Below are 20,486 nucleotides of genomic sequence, written 5' to 3'. Positions count from 1 at the left end.
TAAGGATTAAAACAATTAAAATTGACTCCCCGATGTGCTTTTAGCCCAGGTAGGCATAATACTTGTATATGCCTTTTTTAACCTAAGGGCTAGAAGTAGCTCAGGAGGGGAAATGGCACGTGTAGTTAAGCACCCTTCTTCTACATCTCAACCCCATTCCCTTCCTCCACAGCTAATTGTTTAGGTTAAACGGCATGTTAGGGGATCCATTTGCACATCCTCAGTGTTATATGCATTTTGGTCTTCATGCAGCTAATAATCGTGAGTGATATTTCTATTGATCTGTATAGCTGGGAGATCAATCTGTGGTTCAGTTTACATTCTAGCAGTGCCATCCTAAGCAGAGATAACACTCTTCTAATTCCATTTGAAGTTAATGGGCTTAGAAGGCTGTAAGTCTTCTTAGGATGGCGCTGTTAGTTGTTACGCTGATGTGCATTTTAATGGGGAGAGCCAAAGAAGTGGTCCACAGAATTCAGAAGACCCCAAAGAACTTCTCAGCTCTCATGCTCTTAAAATCTCCAGATAAGAATTCTCTCCTGAATAAGTAGGAGTGGAAACCTCTCGTCTGAGGGCCAAACCAGATCAGTCAAGGTGCAAATGTCACCCTCACTATTCCATTTATAGTCCACCTGCCCTGCAAGCAGGCTCAGGGCGGGTCACAACAATATCAAACAGTACAACTACAATTTACATTAAAACAATAAAACCAAATAAATAACAATAAATACAGAGGGTAGAGGCATCTACTGTCAATTCCAAAAAGGCTGTTGCAGAGCTGCAAAATGCAACTAGTAGGATAAGATCATATCCAGGGAGGGCGTGGCGGGACATGGGCAGTCAGGAAGGACGACTTGCCAATGCCTCAACTATTGGCCTGGCAGAAATGCTCCATTTTACAGGCCCCGAGGAACTGTAACAGATCCCGCAGGGCCTGGATCGCCATCAGAAGAATGTTCCACCAGGCTGGTGCCAGAGCCGAAAAAGCTCTGGCCCTGGTCGAGGCTAGAAGAACATCTTTCGGGCCAGGGACCACCAGCAACTGCTTATCTGTGGAATGCAGAACCCTCCGAACGACATATGGAGACAGGTCATTCCACAGGTATGTTGGTTCCAGTCTGTTAAAGGCTTTAAATGTCAGAACCAGAACCTTGCACCAGATTCAGTGCAGCTGACACAGCAACAGATGGATATGTGCTCCAAACGGTGCCTCTGTGAGGACGTGTGTCACTTCATTCTGGACCAGCTGTAATTTCGGATCAGGCCCAAGGGGAGCCCTGCATAGAGCAAGATACAGTAGTCCAGTCTGGAGATGACAGTTGCAGGTATCGCCATAGCTAGGTCCTGGGAGGAGAGATGGGGAGCAAGGAGAGATGGGGAGCAAGGTGCCTGGCCTGCCAAAGACGAAAAAATGCAGATCTAGCAACTGCCATTACCTGGACCTCCATCATAAGAGTTGCATCCCGGATCATGCCCAAATTCCTCACCATCGACGTAGGCATTAAGTCAGGAGCCAGATCCCCATACCTATCGCTGCATGACCCAGGTGCAGGAACTCTGTCTTCAGAGGATTAAATTACAAGCGACTCTGTCTCAGCCATGTTGCCATGGCATCCAAACCCTTGGCCAAGGTATCTAGTGTGACGTCCAGCTGGCCATGGGTGTCATCCATATATTGGTGACAACCCAGCCCAAAACTCTGGACCACCTAGGCGAGGGGGTGTGTGGGTGCATAGATGTTATACAACATTGGGGAGAGAATTGCCCCCTGTGGGGTGCCGCACACCGAAGGCTGGTGTGATGACGTCTGCTCCGCAAGCACTGCCTGCTGTCCCTGACCATGGAGGAAGGAGACCAGCCACTGCAAGGCCATCCCACACATCCCCACGCTGGCGAGGCATTGGGTCAAAAGACCACAATCAACCGTTTCGTTCTGAATTCTGAATATATGCAGTCCTATTATTCCATATGGGGAAATCTTTCTGTGGGAAATGGAGGGGACATTTTGCAAGCAAACTGTACCAAAATCCCAGAGACCCTGGTCCTGCCTGTCCTCTAAAGACCCCCCAGGTTTTAACTGAATTGGACCACAGAATCCAGTTCTACAGGCCCCTGATGAAACTGCCCCCGGCCACTCTCCATTGTTTCCTACGGGAGGAAACTCCAAGGCTTTCCCCAAAACACAGAAAGACATCACCAAATGCACAACAGCAACGAATGACCATAACCCTCCCAATGCAAACAGAACCAACAAAGCCCAATAGAACCAATGTCAAAACAGAGAATCCCACCAGAAGCAGACACTAGTACAAGCCTGACATAACCGATGCCACCCAGAGATGCCAGACACAACCCAGGCCCAACATAAGCCCCAAAGACGCAACCCCAAACCAGAGAATCCTGGCATCTAACCTAGCAAGCCATAATACCAAGGCAGCAGCCAGACTGGCAATGGCATATGGCAAGCAAACAACACTGACACAGACACGCACACAGTAATGCCGCCTCCCTCCCCACCCCCCTTGTTGCCTGGGAAGCCTGCAAAAGGGGCGGGGGGGGGACACAATCTGCTGCAATCTTTCAAACACAAGTCCCTGACATTCCTGAATACATCCAGATAATTCGGTAATGTAAATACCAGTCTATCTGAACATATCGAAATATGCCAGATATATACGGAAATGTCTGAATAATTCCGAATATATTTGGTATTCCCAAGCCAACTTGCACACCCCTAGTGTGCAAGTTTCAGAATCTGTAACTTCTGTTACAGAGTTGGAACTGATGGTTTCATTTCTCAGATGTTAGACAAATCCACCTCTGCTCAGTATACACACTGGTTTTTGCCTTACCTACGCATTCAACCAGGGTAATCTGCCGAGCCACAGTTCTTTGGACTAGGAAGGGAAGTCCAGAGCCACTACCAGTGGTGCAGTCATCATTCATCCAGCCCTGGAGACAATATGAAGTAAGTAGTAAAACATCAGGGAATGGGAAGGAGATACTGGAAAATGGCAACATCTCAGATTACCTGCCTATCCTTGCTGGATGAGGGTAGGATAGTGACTAAATCCATTCCATTGTCAAAACTTCAAATTAAGATGGCAGAATTTTTAGCCAATGTAATTTCTATGCCATTGTAAATATTCTGGTATAAGGGGGAAGAAACGGGGGGAGATTGGGGGCACGGTGGGGAAGAAACGGAGGAACAGAAAGCTTAGTCCTGATGCTATGCTCCCTTGGGTCAAACTCCTGCCTCCCCAGTCAGTGGGCATAACATTACAACATCAAAAAGCTGTCTTAAGGAAATACAAGCCCCCTTAAGTCAACGGAGAGACAAAAATAACTGTTTCTGCTCTCCACTCACAAAGCCTCCCCTGAGCATAGGATATTGATTAGCTCTGCAGCCAAAGGATATTTGGGTCCTGCCTAGAAGACTCCAAAGGTCCCATTATGGTCTCCTTGTGTGTGAGCATTTGCAGTTAGAGTATTGCTGTCTGGAACAGGACGCATGGGTTCGATTTCTGCTACTTTCCCCTTTTTTGTCTTTTTTGTCTAAAAATCATGTTGTCAACCATAAGTTCAGTCCTGCTGAGGCTGCATTTCCGTCTCACCCACGTGAGACTCAACTCTCCACCCCTTATTCCTCCTCGCAGTGGTCCTCCCTATACAGCTACCCAGAAGCTCACAGTTTTGCTTCTCGCTGGCTGTAGCATCCATTCCTGCCTGTCCTCCTCCCTTGCAAAAAGCTTGCTCCCTTTGCAAAAGCATTGCCCCCAAGGGGGAGCAGCCAAGAAAAACTACACGGAGAATCAGAGAGAATGCTTTCTTTTACAGAGACTGTGAGGAGGCTGGTCCCCCCCACCCCTAAAAAATAGAGCTCATGTGGCCTTGGGTGAACCTGCATTTTAGAGTGACACCGACTTACCTCCAAGGTACTGTCCCCCATTACAGATGCCTTTAGCATGGAGTCCTCCAGGTCCCTCCAGTCATCTGACTCAAGCAGCATTTGTCTCCGGCGGCTCTGGACCACTTTCCACACAAAGAGCCCAACCAATACGGCAAGGATCAAACTGCCAAACAGCGGAACCAGGATCAGCAGCAGAAGCTTCTGGTGGGATTGGGCCTCTTGAGGCTGCTCTTTCACTGATCAGAAGAAAGCAAAATGGAGTCATTTGGTTAGTGCTGCTTTCTGGTGGGCAATGTATTCTCACAGGTATTGGGCAGCATCTCTTGCCTGTGTTCATTTGCATAAAGCCTTTTATCAGTAAACTCAAGAGGGCTGCTAAACACGAGACAGGAATGCTGTCTAGATGTCACTCCCTGCAGGCTCTGCTCTTCATCAGCACAGTGAGCGCAGCTTTTCACTTTATAGATTTCAGTTCACTTGAAAGAGATTCCTGAGAGCCAATGGAGAGCCAAGCTAGAAGTGACGAATTACACTTGAATGGCAAGCATAATTCATGTAGTGATCGAGTGGAGCGCAAGTGGAGTGCAAGTGAACAGGGAGGAATACATGTGAGCAGGGCTTTTTTTCAGGGGGAACGCGGGGGAACGGAATTCCGGAACCTCTTGAAAATGGTCACATGGCTGGTGGCCCCGCCCCCTGATCTCCAGACAGAGGGGAGTTGAGATTGCCCTCCGCGCCACTGAGCGGCGCGGAGGGCAATCTCAACTCCCCTCTGTCTGGAGATCAGGAGGCGGGGCCACCAGCCATGTGACCATTTTCTCCTAGGGCAACCCACTGAGTTCCACCACCTCTTTCCCCAGAAAAAAAGCCCTGCATGTGAGTCTGTTCACTTGCCATTCAAGTGTAATTTGTCACTTCTAGCTTGGCCCTCGCACTTCCTGCATCTGTGCTGGGACAAGATAGAGCTGGAAGGCAGGACAGAAGGGGTCAGAAGTTGCTTTGAACCCCCCCACACCAGTACAACTATGCTATGGGCACATCAGCTGAGCAGCATGATGGCTTCACTCACCGGAGGTTTTGTTCTCTGGCTTTAGGTGGTGTTTTTGAACTGATACCGAAGATCAAAACGTAAACAAAGTGAGTGAAGCCACAATCCAAACTCAAAGCCTGGATAATGTTACCGGAATGGTTAAGATTGTTTTATAAGGCTGCTGTCCACACTGCTGATCATGTGGGTGGTCAAGAAAAAAACAACACATGAGTTTCACAGACCCATGGCTCATCACAGTCACATCTGGACCAGAAGTCCCACAGTGTCATGTTCTTTGACACTGTAACTTCCGTGCACCACTAGATCTGTCCACTGAGGGCTGGGTAGAGGCAGCCTCCTTTCTTTTTTTGTTGAAGTACTCCCCCCTCCCCCCCTCCCCTTGGGCCACAAATGGAGACTGAGATGGCCCTGCTGAGTAATTAGAAGATATCCTGGACTTGCCTCTCATGTTCCAGGTCCCCGTTTTTTAACACAGCTGGTTACAATTTTTCTAGGCCAGGGTTGACCAGTGTGTGGAAGCTTTTGTAGGGGTTCACTAAGATGTCAGCCCTTATTTAAAAACTGGACTTGGGATGTATGATAAAACAGTCGCACAAATGTTTCACCATATGCCCAACATTTCTGCAGTTCACTTGGTCATCCTAGTTACAGGATCATGCAAAGTATCTCTATGCCAATAGCTAATCTGAACCCGATTCTCCTTGATATGAGACAAATAAACATTTTACTTGATCACCATGTTGGACCCAATAATAATAGTGTGCATAAAGGATTGTTCTGAACATTCCAAAAATATTTCCCAACCGAAGATATGACTTATATTCAGGGCCGAAAAAGTACTTCTTCAAACAAGGCACAATTATTTTATGGAATTCAGTGCCATAAGATTTAACAATGGCCACAGATTTAGAAGGCTTTAAAGGGGGATTAGACAAATTCTAGGTGCATTTGGTAGGCCACCATGAGAAACAGAGGCTGGATTAAATGGACTTTGGTTCTTCAGATTTTGTTTCCTAGTGACAATATGTTAATTACCAGAGCAGGGCCTATTTTTGCCATAGCGGCAGCAGGGCTTTTTTTCAGCGGGAACACGGTGGAACGGAGTTCCAGCACCTCTTAAAAATGGTCACATGGCCGGTGGCCCTGCCCCCTGATCTCCAGACAGAGGAGAGTTTAGATTGCCCTCCACGCCACTGAGCAGCGTGGAGGGCAATCTAACCCCCGCTCTGTCTGGAGATCAGGGGGTGGGGCCACCGGCCATGGGCAATTTAAACTTTAAAAAACTCCCCCCTTGTTCCAGCTGACCCAAAGTGATGTCATTGTGCGGTCTTGAGTTCCACCACTGAGTTCCACCACCTCTTTTCCTGGAAAAAAAGCCCTGAGTGGCAGCAAAACTATATAAGAGCCTGTAAAAAAATAATGTGGTTAGTGATGTAAGAGACACATTTCAATGTGCCATTGTGCAGCCTGTTTGGGTCCTGCCACACTATACACAAACATTGTAATGTGTTTTTAATAAACAACTGAAACCATTCTATTCAATGTTTCAAAACTGCCGATTGGTTTATGCATTGATGACACTCTGAGCAACCCAGTTAGCTCCCTCCCCCCACCCACAATATGTATGGATCTGTACAGCAAGACACTTGATTGTCCATAAAAGTCACTCTAGACAACACAGTGCCGCAGTTTAAAGAAAGTTCATCTGTAGGTTAAAAAGGAACTAAGAGAGAGTTCCCAAACAACCACAATTCACCATGAGTGGGTTCCAGTAACAAAAAAGTTTAGGAACTGCTACGGCCTCCCATTTTGCCCAAGTCCAAGCAAGTGAGACCGAGGCAACCACATGGTGCTACCTCTTTCTCATTTAGGGATTTTTCCATGTGCAAGAAACTGCCGAAGCATCATCTCCCTTCTTCCTGGTCATGACCTTCGCATCAGAAGCTGCAACTGTACCTGACAGCCGGATGTCGAGATTCTTATTGCACAGTTCGGACGAGCAGCATTTTGTGCCATAGTTTTCAGTGATGTCACCCCTACAGTTCAGAGAGGTGGGGTCTATGCATCCTTTCCGGGTGATGATAGTCCCTTGCTCCAGGTATTTACTTGCAAAACATGCCTCTCCTGAGCACATTTTGTCAGCACACCCTTGATTCTCACAAATGCAGGACAGCGTACCTGCAGGGGACAGAAAGGAGGAGAAGCTATTTCACAGATGGTTTATCCTTTGCTTGCTGGCTGCCCACTAACCCAACTAAACTATGCCACAGTCAAGGTATTTGTCAGTGTTTGGAGTTAAAATTTAGTTATTTATTTATATTTGATGTATATTCCGCCCTTTCACATCAGCAGGCTCAGGGCAGATTACAACTAAAATTTAAAATTACATTTCACAATTTATACAATTTAAAACCATAAAACATGTAAATACCATAATTAAAAAACATATATATAAAAACAGCGGCACAATGATCTCACTGACCACCTTTTTAGCCATCTCCAGAGCATTTTGGCAGGGAATATGTGAGAGATGGAGGGTGTCACTAGTAGGGAAGACATGTGCTGTACTCCCCCGGCTAGGGGGCACCACCTCGCATCAACCATATGCCTGGCGGAACAGTTCTGTCTTACAGGCCTGGTGGAAAAATAACAAATCCCGCCGGGCCCTGGTCTCATTGGACAGAGCATTCCACCAGGCTGGGGCCAGGACTGAAAAGGCCCTGGCCCTGGTCAGTACCAGACGGGCCTCCCTGGGGCCAGGGATCTTTAACAGATGTTTCTCACTGGAACGGAGAGTCCTCTGGGGTTCATATGGGGAGAGGCGGTCCCGCAGATATGCCAGTCCCAGTCTGCACGGGGCTTTATAGGTTAATACCAAAACCTAGAACCTGATTTGGTGCTCCACCGGGCAGAGAGAGTGGGCAGAGAGAGAGCCTCTGCTCTACGGTAACACGAAGGTGCTGGCAGGGACGGCCCCCAGCTGCTTGAGACAGAAGACTTGATGAAGCCAGTCAGTGGGAGACTCAACTTCACTAGGCCACAGTCACGGTATTTGGGAATTCAGTGTATTCTCCCTTTGGTGGAACTTCTGTTATGCACCCACAGGATGTCCAACCGAGTCCCAGCTAAGGATCGAAGATGCCAAATTACCTCTGTAATGAGCTGAGGCTGCTGCAGTGAGCCACTCCCTTCCGCTGAGCTGAGCGGGCCTTTGCCTTAAATTACAGTGGATCAAATAGCCCATCTGAGGAGAACCAGAAAAACGGTGCCCTCCTTTGGCAAAAGAACACTTTCCTGGGAGTAAGCCCATTGAGTAAACCTGAGTTAGATTCTGAGTAGACCTGCTTATGGTTGCTCTCTAACCATGTTTCCCAGGATGTAAGTCCCATGGTACTCATTGGGGCTTACTTCCTAGTAAGGGCACTTAGGATTGCCGCCTATAAGTGCTTGCCTGGAACTGGATCTCCCTGGAGTTCTTGTTTAAAGAAGAAAGATAGGATATGAATTTAACGACTGGGATAATGATGCTTAATAGAGGGCTTACTGCAGTTCCCCTTGAGGCATTTGCGGATCTCTTTGGCTCTGCCAGCCAGTATTACTGGATCTTTTACGGTCTATAAAACCTAGTCATCAAAATTTCATTAGCATATTTAGTAGGAATTGGGTAAAAGAAGGATCAAGTCTCCCCCTCCTCCTCTTCTGCTTCTTCTGCAGATAGTAAAGAGAAAGGACTACTGAAAACAGCATTCATGTTGTATGTAAAGGCTACTTTGTATGTTGCCCCTTAAAGGATTGTGTACACAGGTAGTACTATGTGATGATGATGATCATCATCATTATTATCATCACCAGTGGAGCTTAATGCTAAGTAAATACGTTTCAGATCAAAAAAACTGTAGGCAGCTGCATGGGATCAGGATGCGGATAAGAAAAGGCCTTAAGCACATGACTGGAGAAGTTTGCTCTCTTCTCCCCATTTTAATATTTGTTTTTATAATGATGAAGAATTGTAAGGTACTCAAAAGCTTGCACATAGTTTTGCATCACTTTGGTTGATCCTAATAAAAGGTGGGTTTTGTTCCTGTTCTTGAACATTCCAGATCAGAACATCCATTTTTCTTCTGTAATGCTGCCTCTGTCCGGGGTCTGGGGCACATCCCCCGGACTTACCGGGAGGAGGGGACGGGAGACAGCCGGGAGACAACCGCCCAGTCAGCCCAGCCGGCACCCTCGGCCAGAACCTACCTGCACAGGAGGGAGGGAAAATAGCACCCAAGCCTCAGAGGATTAGAAGGGGCAGGTGGAGGCCAGCTAGTCCCACCCTCCAGTGGGAGTCCAGGGTGCCAGGCAGGGAGAGTGAGGGCAAAGGCAGTGGGGACAGACAACCAGCAGCTGGGCAAACTGAAGCCTTACCAGCCAGGGAGGAGAATCAGCCTCAGCAGCTCAGAGCCACGCCCCAATCTGCAGCCCAGCTTGAAAGCAATAACCTAGCCCAGAGGATGCCAGGAGCTAAGCAACGCCAGGTGGAGCTGCCTGAGGCAATCTAGGGGAGAGATGGGCAGCCAGCCAAGGAGGCTCAGCTGGGCCTGCCTTCAGCTGTCAGCTCAGCCAGAGAGGCTGGATAGCCAGTCAACAAGGCGCAGGTGGACCGGCCTAGTGCTTCCAGCCAAATGAGCACAGGTGCAGCTGCCCAGGCCAGCCAGAGCCATGGTTAGAAGGCAGCAGGAGGGCGTGGTTGGCAGGTGGAGCATGGCAGGGCTGAAGGGATAAAAGGGAAGTCCTCCCACAGGGCGGGGTGGGTTGAGTAGGAGTAATGCAGTGGAGTTGGAGTGGACTGGAGAGGAGCGAGAGGGGACGACGAGGGAAGTCAACGGAGGAGGAGATGGAGGAGATCAAGGGGGAAGCTGGGAGCAGGTTGAGCAGGCCAGCGAGTGGACTGAGAGGGAGTCTGGGTGAGGTATACCACCCCTCCTTCCACACAGCAGGGTCCTGCAGCATCCCTGCCACCCCTTTGACGTCAGGGCCAGGCATGGCGGCGCCTCGTCCTGCGGTGCCCGCGGCAAGCCCTGACAGCCTCCTCCTTTTGGATGTGCTAGATGTGCCCTATGTCAGGCAATTCAAGCCCTTTTCTGCTCCTGCCTCTTCTTGTTCTTCTCTGCATCCTTTATAGTAAGCCTGCACACTTTTTTCTGTGATTACTGGAACTGCCTTGCCTGTCCTTCCTCTAAAATGCCCAGTGAGCCAGATGTGGTTCTCCCCTCCTCATGCAATTGGACCCATCACTCCAGCTGTGAACTAACGAATGCTTAGTCATGCAGTAGTGTTATTGCATGTGATATCCTGTACATAGTGCTTTGTCAATGCAACTCCAAACAGTAATTTCTAGAAAGATTCCTTCACCACTCCTGCACCCAAGTCTGTGCCAAATGTTTCTTACCAGAGTTTCTTGGGAGACTCAGGATAGCCAAGAAAAGACACAAGATAGATCCTGGCAGCATTTTCTCTGCAGAAACAGAACAGTCAATTAATAATAAAGATCTTCACACTATGACAGTATTCGTCTTGCCGGAAAATGTATATTGCCCATATTCTAAACAGCGTTTCTTGGATATATGCAGAAAGGGAAATATGGACAGCAGGGACACAGAGACTGAACTTGCCAAGACTCAGCCATTCAGGCCATCAGAGGGATATCTTAGCAAACCATCTATTTGCAAAAGAGCAAGGACCTCCGACATGGTGTCTCTCGGCTTTCCTTGTAGCATGCTCTGCCTCCCCCTCCCACACCTCTGCTACCACTTCTCTTACTTGGAATATGGGATGTTCTGTGAAAACAAAGTTTGATTGCCTTTCACACATAGTGTAGAAACGATTATGTGGTGTTTCCAAATATTTGACTTGGATACTAGCGAAAGCAGCAGAAGTATGGCTTACTTTTAAGCTAACATCAGTAAGACGAAATAATGGTGTTACGTGTGCACACACATGCATGTGTACATCTACTGCATCCTGAATGCACACCAAACTTCTGCAGAGCACATATTCTTCAGATCTCACTGACAATTCATATCACAGATGAGAATAGCTGGGGGACTCATATGTCCAGGCAGTCTGGATGGTAAGAGTTATAGTTTCCTTCTAACTGAAGGAGCTTGCTCTGCCCCATTTCCTACAGTCCCAGTTTAGCAGACAACCAAAAGCATAGGAAGCTGTTTTGCAAAAAAAACCATGAACATGCTGTTCGTTATTCGTTGCCGCTGCCAAACACGAACAGATGAACGGAAATGAACATGTCCTGTTAATGAACATGTTTGGTGTCCGTTGTTCGTTGGCACCAGAGCAGCCCCCATTAGACTTAGAGAGCCCATATTCACGGGGAGTGTTCAGCAGGCTCCCCTCCAGCCATCACCCAAGTTTGGTCAAGATTGCAATGCGGATCTTGGAGTTATACATTCCCAAAACTGACGCCCCCAGGAAACTCCCATTCGACACAATGGGAGCCACCAATTGTCTTTTACCCCATGTACAAGTGGTGGACTCTAGGGGGCGGGGGCTTTGGCTGCTCGTCGGCGGCACCCCCCATGTGCCCACCCGCCAGGCCTAACTTTTTTTATTCCCGGCGGAGGCTGGAAGATGGGTGATGTCGGCGGCTGCCGGGCCTGGCAGGCTAGAGAAGGTGATGTGGGGCCACCCCCTGGAGGGGGCAGGGGGTCTGGCTACTGGCTGGTGGCACCCCCATGTGCTCGCCTACCAGGCCTAACTGTTTTTATTCCCAGCGTAGTCTGGAAGGTGGTTGATGTCAGCGGCTAGGGGAGGTGGTGGTGGGCCACCCCCCAGAGGGGGCAGGGGGTCTGGCCGCTGGCCAGTGGCACCCCTATGTGCCCGCTCACCAGGCCTTCCTTTTTTTATTCCTGGCGGAGGCCGGAAGGTGAGTGATGTCGGCAGCTGCCGGGCCTGGCAGGCTAGGGGAGGTGGCGTGGGGCCACCTCCCCGAGATGGGCGGGAGGTCTGGCTGCTGGTCAGTGGCACCCCCCATGTGCCCACCTGCCAGGCCTCCTGGAGGGCACCTTCCGGAAGGTATAAAAGGTGGGTGATGTCGTTGGCCACCACAGACCAAAATTACCCAGACGTAATCTGCTAAGAAATTCCTCCAGCAAGACAAGTTGGCATATGTGGAGGCCTCGTACACACAAATATACAACCTGGTGGGTCAGACACCGACGTACATTCACCAGATGGGGCACTTCATGGCATTGTGGCTGATGGTGTTGTCCGCACCTCGCGTAGTGTAGAGTCCAGACAAAACACACCAGCTAGACATGCATGGAGCATTGGATGCCCCTCCAGTGTCGAAGAAGAGGCTGCCTCCAAGATGACCCATCATCCTGCCTTCGTGGAAAGGATGGCATTGTGGGACCCATTTCCCCTTCCTCGACGGGAACAGCAGGTGCCATTGATTGGGGCCACCATGCAGGACAACTGTTTGTGCCACAGTTCCTGAGCTGCCCCTGGTGCCCAAACCCATGAACCACCTTCCTGCCTTCACAGAAAGGACTTGAGTTGTGGCAGGACCCACTCCCCTTGGTTAGAGGGGAGAGCCAGTGCCATGGACGGGGGGCACTGTGTTGCACTATCATCTGCACAACAGCAGCTGAGCTGGATCTGTTCTGAGAAGCAGCAGCAGCAGACACCAACCACCTTCCTGCCTCCACAGAAAGGAGGGGACGGGGCGGTGCAAGTCGTTGGGAAGGGTTGTGGCAGTACCTGAGAGGGAGAGGAGGAAAGAGGGAAGATGAAGTGGTCAGGGAGAGCGGGACCAAGGGGTTCCGGCCGCAGTAAGGAGCCAGACTCGAAAGATCCGGAGACAGGAATGGGTAGACCCCGACCCGACAGCAGCTGCTGACATCAACCACCTTCCTGCCTTTGTGGAAAGGAGGGGACAGGGTGGGACAAGTCGTTGGGAAGGGTTGTGGCAGTACCTGAGAGGGAGAGGTATGGACTGGGAACTGGAAAGCTCCCAAGCATTGTGAGTCCTCATCTGCGGAACCCACAGAGGTACTCTGCGGTGGCAGCTAACATCACCCACCTTCCTGCGTGAGCGGAAAGGATGGGATGGACGGGACAGGAGAGGTGGTTGGGAAGGGTCGGAGTGGTCCCAGAGAGGGAGAGGAAGAAACAGGGCAGCGGCAGCAGCTGCCATCGCCCACCTTCCTGCCTTTGCGGAAAGGATGGGAGTTGCGGGACACATTCTCCCCCGGCTCAAAGGGGTCAAGTCAGTCCTGTTGACAGGAGAGCTACCATACTGTGCAACCATGCTGTATCCCTATACTGTACAATTATATGTGCAATCTCAGCCAAGCTGTCCCTCAGAACCAAGGAGGCAGCAGTAACATGGTAGTCCCTTGTGAAGCGGTGGCTGACATGACCCACCGTCCTGCCTTCGTGGAAAGGACGGGATGGGGAGGGCAGGAGAGGTCATTCGGAACGGTCGGAGTGATTCCACAGAGGGAGAGATAGAAAGAGGGACCAGCAGCCCCAAGGGGAGCCAGAGCAGTTCCACACCGCTCTGAGACACCTCACCTGTGCAGGCAGTACGGGCACTACTGATAACTGTTTCGGTGGCACCAGCAGACACCAGCCACCTTCCTGCCTTTGTGGAAAGGATGGGATGGACTGGACAGCAGAAGTCTCCAAAGGGTTCATAGAAGGAGAAATGGGGACCGTGTGAGTGATGAAATGTGCAGACATGAACCACCTTCCTGCCTTCGCAGAAAGGACAGGAGAGACAGGACAGGAGTGGTCGCTAGGAAGGGTCAGAGTGGAAGCAGCCCCAAGAACTGAGAGGGGCTCAGAAACACCTAACCTGAGCAGGCACTACTCACTACTGTGAGCCTTTCCTGCCTTTGCAGAAAGGACAGTAGTTGAGGGACCCGTTCTCCCCTGCTCAGAGGGCACAGCGGTTGCAATGGATAGGGGCACTGTGCGGCTCAACTACATGGGCAACAGCTCCTGAGCTGTTGCACAAATGCCCAAAGGAGGCTGCTGCTAGCACCACCCATCTTCCTGCCTTCGCAGAAAGGAGGGTATGGACGGGACAGGAGAGGTCGCTGGGACAGGTCAGAGTGGTTCCAGAGAGGGAGAGGAAGAAACGGGGCAGCAGCAGCAGCAGCAGCTGACATCGGCCACCTTCCTGCCTTTGCGGAAAGGACAGAGTTGCAGGACCTGTTCTCCACTGCTCGGAGAGGACAGCAGATGCCTTGGATAGGGGGCACCGTGATGTTCAACTTCATGTGCAACAGCAGTTGAGCTGTTCCTCGTGGCCCAAAGCGGCAGCAGCCAACAGCACCCACCTTTCTGCCTTTGCGGAAAGAACGGAGTTGCAGGACCCATTCCCCCCTGCTCAGAGGGCACAGTGGTTGCAATGGATAGGGGCACTGTGCGGCTCAACAGGAGGCTGCTGCCAGCATCACTCACCTTCCTGCCTTCGCAGAAAGGAGGGGATGGGTGGGATAGGAGAGGTTGTAGGGAAGGGTCAGAGTGGCTCCATCCGGAGAGGGAGAGGTAGAAAGAGTGACATGGAACTTTTCAGGGAGAGGAGGACAAAGGGTTACCCAGCGGAACAGGATCGAGAAGACCCAAACATATGAGAGCCATCAGCCGAGAAACCCACTAAGCTTGCCTCTGGACCTTTGCAGCCCCGGGATCTGAGGGGGGCTAGAGCATGACACCAACACTCCCAGATACCTGACCATCTCAGGCATTAATAATTATCTAGGTGAGCCCTCAGCAGATGTGCCCCCCCCAGCTTGGTCCCTGGCCTGGGAAGCCATGGTGGTACAAATGCCCGTGTCTTGATGAGTCCTCCTGAGCCCTCAACCTCACCGTTCTAAATGGCACTGTCCCCGACCCCGAGGGAACAACCTCCGCGAGGGCAGTCTGCCTGACCGTGCTGCTCCCACCTGACCCAAACGTGCCAGCCCTCATTCGCGATACCCGCTGGACTCGATGGGCAAGGGTGTGCGGTGACAGCATGGAGAACCAAGGGGCAAGATGCTTAAGTAGCCTGCGGAAGCCCACGCACTCCATGATGGAGAGGGGCAAGCCATGTAGGGCAATCGTCTCTGCCAAGACGCGAAGGTCCTGAGCCCTCAACGTCGCCGTTCTAAGCGGCGCTATCCCAGACCCCAGGGAACAAACTCCATGAGCACGGCCTGCCTGAGCACTCCACTCCCACCAGCATCACCCTCAGGGCAAGGATTCTTGCTTGGGGTGGATTCCGGTGACCCTCCCACTGATCCCTGCTCAGAAGAGCTGGTAGCCCTCTTTCTCCCCCCAATGGATGTTTCGCTGGGCGAGGACGGAGACCACAGGCACAGGTGGTGCCTCTTCAGGTGCCTAGTCAGGACCATCGATGACAGGTGCTTCGGGTTATTGCCCCTGTGCACCAGGACATCACAGGCACAGCACCGCACTACATGGGGGTCATTAGGAAGGGCCCAAAAGTGCCTCCATACGGAGTAGTTGGACCACTAAATGTCCCAGGGGAAGGAGGACGAATGGTTACAGGCTGCGCTGCGGAGCTGGCCACGGACGACTGAGTGAGGGGTGGACTTCAGGCAGGGACACCTCCGAGAGTTTGGGATGAGGACGAGAGGGATGTTTCATAAAACACAAACCATTCCTCCAGGAATCCATCACCCACCCCCTCCTCAAAATGTTGAGAGAGATCCTCTACCCCCCAGCGGAAAGACCTCTTTGGCCTCCTCCACAGGTGAATCTGGGGGAGCGGGAGTACTCTCTGCTGCCCCCGAGCCACACCCAGTACTGCTTGCCACGAGGAAAACAGGAGAACTACTTCTGCATTTCACCCCACGATCAGCTGTGGAGGCCACCACAACGTGAAGACTCATTGTGCCACCAAACTAGAATGAAGGAGGACAGAAAAGGAGAGAACACTGTGAGCCCTCAGCAGAGGTGCCTGTCAGGTTCTGCCCGGGGTGCCACCCTGTGGGGTGCCGGCCTGCCTGACTTTAGCCTTAAAGGACCTTCAGGGAATAGGTGGGATCCTGCTCTGTGGAAGGAGGGGGGGGTATACCTCACCCTCACACCCTCTCAGTCCACCCGAAGGTCCCCTCAACCTAACCTTGTCCTGGCTGCCTTCCATGACAACTGTCTTCCTCCAGCTGTTGGTCTCACTCTTCCTACTCTGCCTCTTTGTCTTCTCTCCTCCACCTCCTCTTTGTTGCTCCCTCATCCTCTCTCCCTCCTCCACTCCACCACACTCCTACACAACAACCCACCCCACCCTGTGGGTGGACTTCCCTTTTATCCCTTTACCAATTCCCTGCTCCACCTGTCAGCCACACCTCGCCCTGTACTCCAGCCATGACCTCGGCTTTCTCAAGCAGCGGCACCTGGGGTAGCTCATCTGGCTGCTTCAGGCGGCTACTGCTGTGGGCTCTGGGCTGTCTGCCAAGCTCTCTCTACTAAGGGCCTCAAGCAGCCCCACCTGTGGCTGCTTTGCTTTCAGCCCCACCTGGTCCTGGCTGATTCCTCCTAGCCTGTCTGCAGGCTGGGGCGTGGTCTGGGGCTGCCCTTCCTCCACTGCAGGTAAGGTTGCTGGCTGCCTTGCTACTAGCTGGCTGTCCCTGCTTCCTGGGTTTTTTCACCCTGGTCTGATCCCCTCCTGTCAGCCCCCATTCTCCCTGCCTGGGCTCATAGCCTCCCACTGAAGGGTGGGGCTAGCCAGCTTCCACTTGCCCCATCTAAACCTCTGTGGCTTGGGTGCCTTTTCCTCTCTCTGTGTTGCTGGCAGGTCCTGGACCCGGGTGTCTCTTGGGGCAGCTGGGTTGCTGTCTCCTGGCCGCCTCCCACCCTCTACTCCCGGTGAGTCCAGGGGCGGAGCCTCAGACCCCGGACACAGCCCACCACAGAGCTTGGCCCCAGGGCCAGGCAGCAGCCCTGGAACCAGAGGCTGAGGCTAGAGCCCTAGCCCAGCATACCCAGAAGCCTGACCAGATCAGGCACTGATATTGATAATAATAATAATCAATGTGAGCCCTCAGTTGAGGTGCCCACAGAGCTTAGCCCCAGAGCCTGGCAGCAGCCTTGGAACCAGTGGAGAGATAGATCCCTATCTAACCACACACAAAAAAAACCCAGCTCCAATACACTCTCTCTGTCTCTCCCAAAAGGCTAGCAACAGCTCTGTCCCACGCCACTGCTTGCTGAAACTGAAAGCCAGAACTGGGAGTACAATGCCCTTTTATAACCAGAGGTCTCATTGAGAAAAGCATTAGGTTTGTGGTTGGCAGTCACAACTGCCTAACAGGGTTTGCAGGGATGAGACTGGAGTTCCCATGGCCACAGAACACCCCCTCCTCCCTCCCTCCCTCCCCCCTGGTGTTTGCTCCATGTTACCAATTGTTACCAATTTGCAGCTCCACATACTTGGAAGGAAGACCTGCCCATCAAGCTAAGCTGGGCTTTGATTGGGTGTTCAGGGTGACAGAGGGAGTGCAGGCAGAGGTCAGGCAGTCCCTCCCTCCACTGCGGAGGCAATTGATTGAAGGTGCCTGAGCGTCTGGCTTCACGAACAGTGGATGAATGCAATGAACGAGGCTTGCGACAACCACCTGTTTGTCTGGAATGGTGCCTCACGAACTGCCTGTTTGCGAACAGACGAACGGCCTGTTCGTGGGTTTTTTCCATTCATAATGCTGTCCGTGCCCATGGCTAGTGCCCACACAGGAAAGGAGGCTTTTGAATGACAGCTGCTTTCCTTTCACTCCACATGCCAACTCCTGTCTACAAAGGGTGCACTGTCAGTGAGCTTAGTAAATGTGGTGAATGCAGAATACAGAAAGAAGCATTCTGAGCTTTTCTGTAACTGAGGTAGAATTTTAGGTATTGTGTTTGTTTTTTAATTTAAGAGAGGGATTTCTAATCTTGGTTTTGGACAGGCTGAGTCCTTACCATTGGCCCCACACTGTTATTGTAGTAATGGATCCTCTCTTCTGCTGAGCTGCTTGGCTTTGTTCCAATATATCCTATCATCTCCATAAACTGAGGCCAGCTGTTGATTCCTAGGACTAAATCCAGGGTATATGTGTAGTAGGCTTATCAATGGTACTTAAAAAAAAAACTCTCTGCAGGAATCCAAAACATTCCAGCTGTTCCTCTAACAAGATGGGTTTGAGATTTGTTTGTTTGTTTGTTCATTTCCTTGTGAAACAGAAATGCTAAGCTAAACTCAGTGGAATCTTGATCTCACCTGTTCTCCTTCCAATTCACGTAACCTTCCCCTTTCTAAATGCACAAGTTTTGGGCCCTGGGAGTCCAAGTTTATTTTGTTCTGCAGCGTCCACAGATTCCTAGCACAAACAAGCCAAGCCCCAGTTTCCTGCTATTCAAGAATTCCAGCATGTAGCCAGGGTGTTGCAGCCGGGACAGGAATCAAGATTGTTTAGATTTTGTTGATGGAGGGAAATAGAAACGTCCAAACACAGAGAACTATGAGCCTGCAAAGATCTATCAGAGCAAGACAAAAACAGCCTGGCTCCAGCCACGAAGCCGCCTCACAGGGCCACAAACTCCCAGGAAACAGCTTGCTTTTGTTGTTGATCAAGGAGGGGAAATGGAGGCTGCAAACAACATTGGCCCATAGATAGTGAGATCACAAAGGAACGCAAAGGAAGATGTAATGCCGGCACTCTGAAAATTAGAAGCCGGCACCAGGAGTACAAACTCCCTTTCCCCTTCTCCAACACAAATTCTACCCTTCCTTCCCCTTGTCAGACTTAGCCAAAGTTTAGCATTACATCTGCACTGATGAAAACCATGGTTAGCCATAACCAAAGTTCCCTTCATAACCAGGATTTGAAGCCACAGAATGAAGAAGTTTTGCAAGCCCTGAGTAAAAGGGAATTGTTTATCATTAATGTAGGTTAATGCCAAATCGTGATTAAGGCTGCAAGTGCAAGGAGGGAGAATTTGCACTGAAGAAGAAAGTGATCTTTTATTCTCAAGGCTGGTCCCTGATTTGCAAATCACTATTTGCAGGGAATTAACACTGCATTTGTACCAGACATATTTGGGACAGCCTCTGCAATAGAGACCGGCTGAGCTTCCTCCACTTATTGAACACAGCACACACCAAGTGAAGGTTAAGTCCTACATTTCTGCACACTTTGGCATTCCCTGTTGTGGATGGTTTGTTGGCGAATGGTTCGGCCACAGGCTCTTCTATAAGGCCTTGCCTTTCGCGACGCCTGCGCACAGGTGAGACTTACAGTGCTGTGTTATATCTATGTGAAGATGTATACATTTTCCATTACGATCTGTTCCTGCCCTCGGACAGTTAAGCACATATGCAGACCACAGACGCATGCTACCTACAGCCTTTAACAGACTGCACTATAGGGCTGCAATTCTACCTGGGAATCAGACCATTGAACAGGATGGACTTATGATTGTGGCGTTAAGGAGGTGACCTCCCTAACCTCAGAAATAAACCCCATTGAGTTCAATGGGGCTTATTGCCATGTTAGTGTGCACTGGATCGTGACCTTGTTTACTCAGGACTATCCAAGTCAGCCAGGTTCACAGTTAACAGATTATACACTAACTTCTGCAGCTTGAAGGAAAACACTCTCAAAGCCAAGCGCTTTAGGGGCCACCACAATATTACCACACTGTTCCCTAGTGATCTACCCAAAAAAAGTTTATTACCCACCCTCAGTAGAATAAATTGGTACTCTTCAACCTTTCTGTATCTGGGACCCCCCTTTAAACCGGCAGGTGGCAGCATGAACCCACTGTGCTGCAAGCATGTGACAGGAAGTCACGTGGCACCAGAGTAACAAGAGTGGAAGCCACAGCTATGAGCTCAGTGGTGTCAAGGCCTGGACCACTGGAGGCAGACCAAGAAATCTTGGACCAAGAGGAATCCTTTGCACAACAGAGTAACCTTGCCTCACCATCATAACGCTCCTTTCAGTGTGCTTGCAAAGAAAATGCACACGATGGGAAAGGGTGCATGTGATGAGGAACACTAGCCAAGCACCAGGAGGTGTACCAAAGCAAGGCACGCGACAAGGGCTTGAGCTCTGAAGGGATTCTCTGAGTGACCCTGTCATGCTGCCCAGTTGCCCCTGTGCACGGGAAGAAAGGTAGGAGGAGTCCTGATGCTCTTGCTCCCTGAGGGCTGCTCTATGGGCTGCTCTATGGATTGAAGGCCACAGAGGTAGCTGAAGCCTATCTTCTGAAGATGTCACGTTGTCCGGGAGGCCTCTCTTAACGGCAACTGCTTATTTCTTGTACCCAAAGCACATCTCACACATGCAACCTGGTATGAGGGTCGGGGGGGGGGTCAGTAATGGGAGGGCTGCATTTAGAACAGAATGGTAAAGAGTCCAGTAGCACCTTTAAGACGAACCAACTTTATTGTAGCATAAGCTTTCGAGAACCACAGCTCTCTTTGTCAGATGCAACTTTATTGTAGCACAAGCTTTCGAGAACCACAGC

General features: G+C 50.7%; 1 protein-coding gene across 2 annotated transcripts in view; it reads right to left on the bottom strand.

Moving 5' to 3' along the window:
- Positions 1-20,486, bottom strand: part of ACVRL1 (activin A receptor like type 1) — a 69,161-nt gene that overhangs the window by 32,706 nt on the left and 15,969 nt on the right. Inside the window, exons 2-5 of one of the 2 annotated variants that reach the window (XM_054976255.1) lie at positions 10,399-10,464; positions 6,918-7,139; positions 3,929-4,146; positions 2,853-2,952 (exon numbers count right to left, since the gene is read on the bottom strand). In XM_054976255.1, coding sequence (XP_054832230.1) covers positions 2,853-2,952; positions 3,929-4,146; positions 6,918-7,139; positions 10,399-10,459 — 601 coding nt within the window. In that variant the 5' untranslated portion in view covers positions 10,460-10,464. The remainder of the gene's footprint in view (positions 1-2,852; positions 2,953-3,928; positions 4,147-6,917; positions 7,140-10,398; positions 10,465-20,486) is intronic. The other variant, XM_054976256.1, reaches the window with a different exon arrangement.

The sequence above is a fragment of the Eublepharis macularius genome, chromosome 4 (assembly GCF_028583425.1).
Source record: "Eublepharis macularius isolate TG4126 chromosome 4, MPM_Emac_v1.0, whole genome shotgun sequence".
Classification (NCBI taxonomy): domain Eukaryota; kingdom Metazoa; phylum Chordata; class Lepidosauria; order Squamata; family Eublepharidae; genus Eublepharis; species Eublepharis macularius.
The sequence above is the reverse complement of the archived record's forward strand: the minus strand, read 5'-3'. Positions and strand labels throughout refer to the sequence as shown.